At 43.6% G+C, this 12,389-nt stretch overlaps 1 protein-coding gene across 1 annotated transcript in view; it reads right to left on the bottom strand.

Moving 5' to 3' along the window:
• Positions 1-558: 558 nt before the first annotated feature.
• The window catches only part of LOC308671223 (catenin alpha-2), a gene marked incomplete at both ends in the record, with an annotated part of 512,303 nt that continues 500,472 nt past the window's right edge, over positions 559-12,389 (bottom strand). The window contains one exon of the mRNA XM_081333323.1: positions 559-846. Within this exon, the coding sequence (XP_081189449.1) occupies positions 559-846 (288 nt within the window). The remainder of the gene's footprint in view (positions 847-12,389) is intronic.

The raw sequence follows: 12,389 nt of genomic DNA, 5'->3' as shown, positions 1-12,389 counted from the left end.
GCAAGCTAACCTTAAATAACGGGAGCTACCGAGCCATTCCCACCAACACGGACAGAGCAAACAACTTGTATAATAATCGGAGAGCAGATTCCCCCTCCACCCAGCACGGATGACGTTTAAATGAAACGTCTGCAACAAAACAACTGAGCTCAAGAGAGCACCGAGGACCCCAACTTTTCTCTCCTTCCTTATCCTGCACTGACAATGCATTTTTTTTCCTTCCTTAAAAAAAAGCCGCCTTTAAAAAATAAATAAAGTAAAATAAAGCCTTTTTTTTTTGCTACTTTAGGAAAGAGGCCGGTGAGATAGGCCGCTACTCGACGTAAGAAACGCCGTTATTTCTTTTGTTGGGGGAGGGGAAGGAAAGCTGCACGATGGCTTAATTGAGTCTTGGTTGCATGCAAATCGACACTGCTTTATTATCCCGGTTCTGCCCAAAACACCCCCTCCTCCCGACGCCAGACACATCACAAGTCGGCAGGTACGCATACAAAAACATGGAAGGCAAATAGAAAAAGAAAAAAAAAGAAAAGGAAAAACCCCTCGCGGTGAAGCGACCTAGAAGGAATCCATCGCTTTAAATTCACTGAGAGCCTGTACGGGGGAAATGTGTTTCTTTTGAGACCCTCTTCGCACCCGCGTCTGATATTCTTCCGGCTTCTCCCTCTTGACTAGCGGTTTCTTTTCGGGAGCTTTCATTTTCCAAGAGACCACCGGCGAGTTGACGGCAGCCGTGCCGTAGACTTTCTGGTATTTGGTGGAAGCCACGTAGGAGGCCTTGACGGTGAGGACCACGGCGTTCATCAGGTTTTTAGCAGCTTGGATGAGGGACGTGGCGCTGTCCAGCTAGAAGGAGCAGAGAAGATTGGGCGTTATTAGTGTCAGGAAAAGCGTTCGAAAGGCTGTACGGATTTTTTTTTTAAAATCCCATTTATATCCCGCCCTTCTCCGAAGACTCAGGGCGGCTTACAATCTAAGCACAAATTAAATGTGCTTAGCAATACTTTACATAACCCTGGGACACTGTGACCGTCATAAATATGAATCGGTTGCCAAGCATCTGAATGTAAATCACAAGACCCTGGAGATGCTGCAACATTCCAGCTGATTGGGGCATCTTCTGGGCTCAGCAGAAGCGCCATAATCGGCGCCGAGCTCCAGCTGGATCCTGGCGCTGATCCTGGCGCTTCCGCTGAGCCCTGACAGGCCTGCAGCTCCAGCCGTCTCTCGCTCAGGCTTCTGCGGTGCTGCCACCGGTTCACCTCATTCCCCTCCCCTGCTACCACTTTTTAAATCCCATTTATATCCCGCCCTTCTCCGAAGACTCAGGGCGGCTTACAATCTAAAGCACAAATCAATGTGCTTAGCAATAGCCTTCATTCTATGTATATGTCTGCTTATTAGGGCTTTCACACACACCCCAAGCGGCATTATTACAAAGTCAGCTTAATTGCCGCCAACAATCTGGGTCCTCATTTTACCTACCTCGGAAGGATGGAAGGCTGAGTCAACCTTGAGCCTGGTGGGACTCGAACCTGCACTAATTGCAGGCAGCTGGTCTTACTTAAGGAGGCATTATTATTATTAGCCCACCAAGGCTCTTTTTATGGAGACGATCTAAAATTAACCTTGGCCAAGGAGAAATAATTGCGCGGGAGAAAAAAAAATACCTTACAGGCTGAAGCGGCTCTGGATTAAATACGGGCCGTCCTCCGCTTACAACAATTCGTTTAGCGACTGTTCAAAGTTACAACGCCACTGGAAAAAAAAGGGCCTCGGGGCCTTTTTTCACACTTACGACTGCTGCTCAAAGTTTGGATGCTTGGCAACTGACTCATCTTTACGACGGTTGCAGCGCCCCAGGATCACGCGATCCCCTTTCGTGACCTTCCGACCAGCAAAGGTCAAGGGGGGGAAGCCAGATTCATTTGACAACTGTGCCGCTAATTTAACAACGGCAGCGATTCACTTAACGACCGTGGCAAGAAAAGTCATAATAAAAAATGGGGCAAAACTCCCTGAACAAAATTTTCACTTAGCAGCATAAATTTTAGGGTCAGTTGCGGTTGTAAGTCAAGGACTAACTGTACTACATTTTTTTTTTAAAAAAAGCAAAAAATACCCAGAAAATGTGAAATCAAAGCACAATTTGAACTTAATAGAAATCTGTGTGAACGACGTGTACAATTGGGATTTTTATACCTAAGGTGGTTAAGACACCCTCCGGAGCCAGACATGCATTTAGGAGAGTTTGAGATATTATTGCCTAATAAAGAATGTTCTCAATAGCCCATTTCCAATAGTTTTTTTTTTTAAAAAAAATGTATTGGGTTTTACATGAGGCCTGTCACTCTGCCTGACAACGGGACATTTGGGGTCATCAAATCATTATCCTGCCAATATAACAGGAGTGACAAGACAGGTTTTATATCGTATTAGCTATGGCTGGGAGACTCTCAAAAACACGTTCAAGAAGTCACTGAGACAAGGGGGAAGATGAGATTGCGGTGTAAAGTCATTCAAGGAGTTTCAGAGCTGAACAGGGATCGAAATCCTGGTTGCGTTGGATCAGGGCTTTTCAACCTTTTCACCCATTGTACCACTTTTAGGATATGGCAACATCCGAGGACCACCAGTCGCCTAGCAAAAACTTGATGACCAAAAAAAAAAAAAAAGGAAAAAAAGCGATGAAGTACAGGTAGTCCTCGACTTACAACAGTTCGCTTAGTGAGTGTTTGAAGCTACAATGGCACTGGAAAAATTGCCCCCACAAGCCACAGCCGAGCAAGACAACTGCCTGCCCGCCCGGCGGCGCTCTTCCTCCTGTCCGAGGTTTTCATTGTTGTGAGCATTTCTGTTGAGGATTGCCAGTAGCGGTGAGGTGGGGGTGGGGGTGTTTGGTTTTTATTCCCCCCCCCCATCTGCTGGGTGGTTGCAGCAGGTTTTGGTCACTTCACATGACCCTGGGACACTGTGACCGTCATAAACATGAATCAGTTGCCAAGCATCTGAATGTAAATCACAAGACCCTGGAGATGCTGCAACATTCCAGCTGATCGGCGCTTCCTCTGGGCTCAGAAGCGCCAGGATCAGCGCCGAGCTCCAGCTGGATCCTGGCGCTGATCCTGGCGCTTCCGCTGAGCCCTGACATCCCTGCAGCTCCAGCCGTCTCTCGCTCAGGCTTGTCCGGTGCTGCCACCGGTTCAGCTCATTCCCCTCCCCTGCTACCACTTTTCTAGGATGGTCGCGTACCACCTGCCAGGTGCCAGTGTACCACAGGTGGTACCCGTACCACTGGTTGAAAAGCCCTGCATTAGACAACCTCGACTTACAATAGTTCATTTAGTGACCGATCAAGGTTACAACGGCACTGAAAAAGGTGACTTATGACCGTTTTTCCACAGTTACGACCGGTGCAGCTTCCCCATGTTATCAGAATTCAGACGCTTGGCAACTGACTCATACTTATGACCACTGCTGCGTCCCAAGGTCATGTGATCGTCTTCTGTGGCCTTCTGACAGGCCAAAGCCAATGGGGGAAGCCAGATTGACTTAACCCCTGGGTTGCTCACTTACTAGCCGCAGTGATTCACTTCACAACTGTGGCAAGAGAGGTTGTAAAATGGAGCAGAACTCACTGAACAAATGTCTCACTTAACGACAGAAATTTGGGGCTCGGTTGTAACCCTAATTCATAACTACCAGTATTATGATTGTCAAGGGGGTGAAGAAGCCCAGAACTGTTCATGAATGGAGCTTTCAATACGAATGGCTGTTACCTTTTTGTTTGAATTATATTTTGCATTTACAGGTCAAGTCCTTGACTTACAACACTCACTTAGTGATTGCTCAAAGTTACAAGGGCACTGGAAAAAGTGACCTATGAGGATTTTTCATGCTTATGGCCGTTTGCAGCATCCCCATGGTCATGCGATCAACAATTCAGGTGCTTGGCAACTGGCATGTACGTAAAACAATTCAGGTGCTTGGCAACTGGCATGTACGTAATGACGGTTGCAGTGTCCTGGGGTCATGTGATCATCATCGTTGATCTTTCTGGCCGGCTTCCGATGAGCAAAGTGAATGGGGAAAGCAGGATCTGCTTAACGACCACAGGACTGGCTGAACAGCCGCAGTGATTCACTTAACAACCGTGACAAGAAAGGTCATAAAATGGGGCAAACCTCCCTTGATAATTTCCTTGCTTAGCGACAGAAATGCTGAGCTCAATTGTGGCCGTAAGTTGAGGACTACCTGTAGCCTCGCTGAAGTCTCTCTCCATGATATACCCTTGTCCCAGTCAGCCCTTTGATTTCTAGCGAGAGGCAGGCAGGATTTGTCACAATACAGGTAGTCCTCAACTTACGACCACAACCGAGGTCAGAGCTTCCGTTGCTAAGCAAAGGGGCTGTTAAATGAGTTGCACCTGATTTTACAGTCTTTTTTTTTGTCACGGTTAAGTGAATCACCACAGAGGACATAGCGCTAGTATCCTTTATTTTATCTCATAATAATCAGCTTGATTGAATTTCTGAATCTGACTAGTCTCACTTTCTCTGTAATCCTAGATGGTCATAGAACAATCGGAGATTTACACGCAGCTCCCAGCAGGCTACAGAAAATGAACCTGAGTTGGTCCACATTCAAGAATTGTGCAATTAGGTATTCCTAAATTTATTAACATTTTTTTTAAAAATCCCTATATCGCTTTACTGTCACATATGAACTAAACTCCTGAGCTACATCATTCATTTAGAACGCCGAGCATTATGAAAACCTCAGCTGCTTTGTTGGAATAATTTGTTGGCATGTATTTTTCAACCGGTAATTAATTTTTAATCTCCCGATTCAAGGTCATCTTTTTTTTTTCTCCTCTCCCCATCAAATAAGGCGTTTATCGTCCATCTTTTCATTTTGGAAAAAAAGAATCCGGTCAAAAATATAGACAGACAGTAACAGTTAATAAGAGTTGGGAGGGACCTTGGAGGTCATCTAGTCCAACCCCCTGCCCTGGCAGAACTGTGATGCATTGTCGGATACCTAGGCTGAAACGTCCAAAGCACATCTTAATCTTGATGAAACTGGCAAACATCATCAACTAAAAATAAGGACATTCCCTTCGTGATATTAAAAGTTCCGCGTTTGAAGAATAGATTCCATCTTGGGCTCCCTAGGTCAGGGGTAGGCCACCTTGGCTCTTTTATGACTCATGGACTTCAACTCCCAGAATTCCTGAGCCAGCATAGCAGGGAGTTGAAGTCCATGAGTCATAAAAGAGCCAAGGTGGCCTACCCCTGCCCTAGGTTAAGTAAGATTCATGCACAGCGAAAGGGGGCTAGAGAAAGGAGACGAGAATTGATTAGATGAAATGTTGCATCGAAAAGCTCGGAAACCGAAGTATTCAGCTTTAAAGAAAAAGCGACCGAAGAGGAACGTGGCAGCCCCTTTCAAGTATTGGGAAACAGGTCTGGCTTTCGTCTAGTGATAAAGGCACCAGGCTGGAAAGCGGGTGACAGTGAGTTCTAGTCTCATCTTAGCCATGAGTGCCACCTGGATGACTTTGAGTCAATCACCAGGAGATGGCGAGTTCTTGTCCCGCCTTAGACATGACAGCCAACTGGATGACTTGGAGCCAATCACAAGGAGATGGTGAGTTCTAGTTCCACCTTAGGCATGAAAGCCTACTGGATGACTTGGAGCCAATCACAAGGAGATGGTGAGTTCTAGTTCCACCTTAGGCATGAAAGCCTACTGGATGACTTTGGGCCAACCACCAGGAGACAGTGAGTTCCAGTTCTTCTGACCAGAAGACGGAGAGTTCTAGTTCCACCTTAGGCATGAAAGCCTACTGGATGACTTTGGGCCAACCACCGGGAGACAGTGAGTTCTAGTTCTTCTCACCAGGAGACGGAGTGTTCTAGTTCCACTTTAGGCATGAAAACCTACTGGATGACTTTGGGCCAACCACCAGGAGACAGTGAGTTCTAGTTCTTCTCACCAGGAGACGGAGTGTTCTAGTTCCACTTTAGGCATGAAAGCCTACTGGATGACTTTGGGCCAACCACCAGGAGACAGTGAGTTCTAGTTCTTCTCACCAGGAGACGGAGTGTTCTAGTTCCACTTTAGGCATGAAAGCCTACTGGATGACTTTGGGCCAACCACCAGGAGACAGTGAGTTCTAGTTCTTCTCACCAGGAGACGGAGAGTTCTAGTTCCACCTTAGGCATGAAAGCTCAGGTGACTTTGGCTCAATCACAAGGGGATGATGAGTTCTAGTCCCCCCCTTAGGCATGAAATCCAATCCCTCTCCCTCAGCCCAACTCACCTCACAGGATTGTTACCTGTGGGGAAAACAAGAGGAGGAAGCTGTGTCGGATATGTTCGCCACCTTGAATTATTTGTAAAAATAATAAAAGGTGGAATACAAGTAAAATAAATGTTTTTTTTTAAAAAAAATCCTCTGAAAGGAGAGAGCTGTAAATGGAGAGAGCTGGGACGAGCTTCCCAAGAAGTTCCATGAGCTTGGAAAACTTTACACTTTGAGAAGAATAATCTTTTAATTATTCCTGCGTATTCCATAGCACATACACTGTCATTTGGAAGGATTTGCACAGCCCTCCTTGAAAATAAAAACAAGGTCAAGGCTGTGTTCCCCCTCGAAGAGCAGAATGCAAACTCTGAAACGGTGCTCTTGAATTACAGGAAGGCACCATCCTTTGAAGATTTGGGGAAGCATCCCTAGTGATCAGCACAGTTGGACATCCAAAAACAATTACATATCCTTCGCAGGATATATTCATGCATAGGCTGAATAGCAGCCACCTGTTGAGGGTGCTTTAATCTGGATTCCTGCAGGAAGCATAGAATTCTCGAAGGCTTTTGTTATACCCTTTGGTGCTACTCATAACTAATAATAATAATAATAAACCTTTATTTTTTTAAAAATCCCATTTATATCCCGCCCTTCTCCGAAGACTCAGGGCGGCTTACAATCTAAGAAGCACAAACCAATGTGCTTAGCAATAGCCTTCATTCTATGTATATGCCTGCTTATTAGGGCTTTAGCCCCACCCCCCAGCGGCATTATTACAAAGTCAGCTTATTGCCCCCAACAATCTGGGTCCCCATTTTACCTACCTCGGAAGGATGGAAGGCTGAGTCAACCTTGAGCATGGTGGGACTCGAACCTGCACCAATTGCAGGCAGCTGGTGTTACTTAAGGAGGCATTAGCCCACTGCTCCACCAAGGTACTTAAAGTACAACATGTGTACATTGAGATTAGCTGAGCCTCCCTCCGTGCTCTCTCCCCCCAACACACAGTGACAACAAACCCTCCATCCTACCACACCATGTGAACCAACTACACCACACACCGGCCTCCCAAGTCAATTCTGCATAAGTTCACAGAGATTATATCCCATTTAAAAGCCTAACAGCCCACGGATAAAAGCTATTTTTCAGCCTGTTGGTACGGCTGGCTATACTCCTATATCTCCTACCGGATGGTAGGAAAGTAAAGAGATACCGTCCAGGGTGTGAGTCATCCCTGAGAATCTTATTAATAATCTTATTTATTATTATTATTATTATTATTATTATTATTATTATTATTATTATTATTATTATTATTCATCTTATAAGCATATTCTTACAATTAGTTATTAGTTATTAATTAGTTATTAGTTATTAATTATTATTAATCTTATTATAAGCATATTCTTACAATTAGCATTGCAATGGAATATATATATAATGGTTGGCCTCACTGCCCGGTACAGATGTTTAGACTGGATTTGGCCTGTTACTCCACCTTCCCAAAGTCCTGGGATAGTTAGATGTGGGTGTTTTCTCGGAGGCTAGAAAAAGCGTCAAAGCTGTTCCAAGTAACGCTGCCTTCTGCAATTGACAGATGGTGGGTTTTTTTGTCAATGCCAACGATGTTCAAGTGATGCTCCAGACGTTTTCAGAGTGCAGCCAAGGTGCCTATCGCTATGGTTTATTAAGGTGCATCATAGCCATCCACTTCGCCCCGTTCTGAGACCTTTCTTGCCACCGCTGTTAAGTGAATCACTGCCTTTGTTGAGTTAGCCGCACGGTTGTTACGTGAATCTGGCTTCCCCATTGCTTCTGCTTGTCAGAAGGTCGCAAAAGGGGATCACATCATCCCGGGACACTGCAACTGTCACAAATATGAGTCAGTCGCCAAGTGTCTGAATTTTGATCACATGACCATGGGGAGGCTGCAATGTTCGTAAGTCGCTTTTTTCAGTGCCGTTGTAACTTTGAAGTAAACAAACTGTTGTTAAGTCGAGCACTACCCTGTAACTGTTTTAGACTATAGCCACAAACACAAAAGCTTTGAATTTGGGAAATGGTGGTGGAATCTTTTCTCCCTGTTCCTTTAAAAAAAACAAAAAAACCCCCACTTAATCAGATTTAAAATAATTTACTTATCTGGACATAATGCACATTTAATTCATTAAGATAGATTGCAGGGTAACATAACTGGTCAATCCGCAGCTTAGTTATACTCATTTGCATTTTTTCAATTATTAGGAAGAAAACTATTGGGACTCCGAGGCAAAATTAATTGTGCATTTAACCAATTCTGAATTTTAATGCAGCCTACCAATGCTATTTTTCTCCTCATAACATATATATAACAACTTATCAAAAGCTATAGACAGCCATTTCACTAGAAATATTTTCTCCTTTTGAAATGAGATATTAATGCCTCAAAACTGCTCAGCTATTAGAGCCTTAGTGTGGGGGAAAAATATAAATAAATAAAAAGAGCACAGGGCATACACACACACACACACACACACACACACACACACATTTGCATGCAAAAAGATTCATTTCTTCAACAGGATGATTTAATTGCCTCAGCCAATGTAATTTTTAAACAATAAAATTTAAAAATGGAATCGCATCTAATTTCGCATGCAAGGGATTCCCTTTTAATATAAGGAGATATTTAATTTATGATAACTGGAGGGGAAAAATACTAGGCAAAATGCAATCATAAAAGATAATTAAACATGCCTTAAAATTTCAGTTTGTGAGTTATCTAAAGAACAAGACTTAGAGGAAGAAATAGAGATTGTTCCACCTCAGTCAGCAGTATATAATAACTTGCTTTTAACAGATAATTCTAATTATATTCACTTTAAATAAGATTTGTAGACGTATCAATGTGTACACATAAAACATCAGGCTGAGGAAACTACCTTATTGAGCACTGTTTTTTTTCCCTCCGAGGGGGAAAAAGGCAGTTGGGTAGAGTTTGACAGAATAATATAGACTTGCAGTGGTAAAAATAAGAATTAAGCACAATGGGAAGTCTCTACTGCAGTCCTGGATGGGGACCCATTTCTACTGCAAAACCACAGCAAAGCACAGATCATGAGACACTGAAGCAGCTTCTTCTTCGTCTTCGTCTTCTTCTTCTTCTTCTTCTTCTTCTTCTTCTTCTTCTTCTTCTTCTTCTTCTTCTTCTTCTTCTTCTTCTTCTTCTTCTTCTTCTTCTTCCTCTTCCCCTTCTCCTTCTTCATCACTTTCACCACCTTCTCCTTCTTCATCACTTTCACCACCACCTCTTCTTCTTCTTCTTCTTCTTCTTCTTCTTCTTCTTCTTCTTCTTCTTCTTCTTCTTCTTCTTCTTCTTCTTCTTCTTCTTCTTCTTCTTCTTCTTCTTCTTCTTCTTCTTCTCCTTCTTTCTCTTTCCCTTCTCCTTCTCCTTCTCCATCACTTTCACCACCACCTCTTCTTCTTCTTCTTCTTCTTCTTCTTCTTCTTCTTCTTCTTCTTCTTCTTCTTCTTCTCCTCCTCCTCCTCTTCCTCCTCCTCCCCTCTTCCCCCTTCTTTCTGCTCTGCCTCCTCCACCTTCAACATGTGATCCCCTTTTGTGACTTTCTGATGAGCAAAGTCAACGGTGGAAACAGATTCATTTAACAACCGGCATTACTAACTTATCAACTTCAGTGACTGACGTAACCACTGTGGCAAGGAAGGTCATAAAATGGAGTAAAATTCACTTAACAACTGTCTCACTTAGTAACATAAATTTTGATCTGTTATGGTCATAAGTCAAGGCGTACCAGTATTAGTTGGGTAGCCTGCACTCATAGTGGGACCTTGGATGCATAAATAGCTTTTGCTTTGCAAATCCCATTTGCTTCTTATTCCTTTCAATTTTCTCTTCTCATTTGCAGCGCACTATTCCCAATAATATACAATGGTCTTCTTTCTCATTTGAGCAATGATCCGTCTCTTCATTTAATTTTTAAAAACGTAAGCGTAGAGACTGCCCGAGTTTTTAATAGCTCCCCAAATCAACAAAAATAAAATCGAATAGGTTTCCCCCACCAACTAAAGCTTTCTAATCTATGAACTGTGTCGGGGTTTTTCGAATCGAGCTGCACCTAATTTGGACCACTCATTACCTATTTTTCATCCCCCCAGATTTCGACCAACAGTTTAGCGAAATTTTTTATTCCATTTGTAGACCTATTCTCTTTTGACGTTTTAACATTATCCCACATATCGCAGGACAGGATCACGAGCAGAGACAAGCATAAGAGGTAGATAAGCAACGGGAAAAATGTCACCAGCCACGGTAGTCACATTCTCACACAACAATTTCCATGGACAATTTTGTGCAAGAGTTTTGACATCTGGGCACCCAAGGGACAGAGCTAAAAGAAGATAAGCAAGGCAGAGACTGTCTTGCTTTTATTTCAGTACTGTAAGATATAAGGCAGGAAAGAGGATCAGCAAGGTCTGAAAACAAGGGGAAAAAATCCATATGCTTCTTATGTTCAAAATATACATAGTCCTCAATTTACAACAGTACTTTTACTGACTGTTCAAAGTTACAACGGCACTGAAGAAAAGTGACTTATTGTTGTTAAAGATAAAATGTATTGGAAAAACTTTTCAATAAAAAAAAGAAAGAAAAGAAAAGTGACTTATGACCGTTTTTCACACTTCTGACTGTAGCAGCTTCCCCAAGGCCCACGTGATGAAAATGCAGACGCTTGACAACTGACTCATATTTATGACGGTTACAGTGTCCTGGGGTCATGTGACCCCCCTTTTGTGACCTTCTGACAAGCAAAGTCCACGGGGAAGAGAGATTTCACGTAACTGCAGTGTTACTAACGTTAACAACTGCACTGATTCACTTAACAGCTGTGGCATGAAAGGGCGTAAAATGGGGCAAAATTCACTTAACAACCGTCTCGCTTAGCAACATAAATTTTGGGCTCAATTGAGGTTGTAAGTCGAGGACTACCTGTCATTAGTACAATAAGGCTTACTTGGACAGGCTCGTCTCTTCTTTTCCCTTCCTTGTGCAGTGCGGACTCTCTGTTTTGCTTAAGACCCAAAATAACAAGCTCCTCGCTCTGACCTCAATTACTTAATTCTTTCTGGATTTCACTTTAAGTAGGCCCCGCTGCCTGCTTAATGCTTAACAAGAGGCCCGGACCTCAGTAATGTGAAAGCTTCCCTTCTTGATTGCTAAATAAGTAATTTCTGCATATTTTTTCCTAAAGGAAATGAACTGGGTATGCCTAGTCTAGTGAAAAGAAGGACTAGGGGTGACATGGCATAGGTCAGTGATGGCGAACCTTTTAGAGACCGAGTGCCCAAACTGCAACCCAAAACCCACTTATGTATCGTCGGGTGCCGGGTGGGCGTGGCCCATTGGGTGGGCGTGGCTGCAGTGGTAACGGCAGACTGGGTGGGACTAAAAAGTTCAATCAATCAATTCCAACTTTGCGAGATCTTTTTTTTTTCCGTGAGAAGTTGAAATTGATTGATTGAGCCTTTTTTTTTTTGCACATGACGGCGGAGGCCTAAGGCGAAAAGGTTTTATAAAACCCAGCGGAAGGCATAGGACTGGGACGAGGGCGCGCGTGCCCACAGAGAGGGCTATGCGTGCCACCTGTGGCACTGTTCTGTTCCAGCCTACGACCGGCCTTGTTTGTGTGTCAGGGACAACCTCTTTTTCCTTTTTACAGTCAATAGGCTGGAAAAACCCAACCCAAATTTATTTACAGTTCAAACAAAAAAGCAACAGAATATTTCCTTCAATAACTGAATCAAAATATCAAACAAGAGTCAACAAACAGGAATGAAACAGAAGTATCAAGAACAGATCAGGATTCCCTTAGAATGTCTCCAAACTGTTGCCTTCAGCAACCAGCCCCACCCACACCTTCCCCTTTTATTATCAGTCCCAAGGCGTGGCTTCTCACTCCCTTCTCCTCCTCTCACTGAGTTGCCTCATTGATTTTCTCGGCTCTTCTCTGCTGGATTGCCTTCTGCTTCTAGTGTCTCTGAACAGATTCAGCTGTGACTCTTCTGAGTCCGACACCTC

Source organism: Vipera berus (assembly GCF_964194415.1).
Source record: "Vipera berus genome assembly, chromosome: 7".
Taxonomy (NCBI): Eukaryota; Metazoa; Chordata; class Lepidosauria; order Squamata; family Viperidae; genus Vipera; species Vipera berus.
Note: the sequence above shows the minus strand (reverse complement) of the source record. Positions and strands in the feature narration are given on the sequence as shown.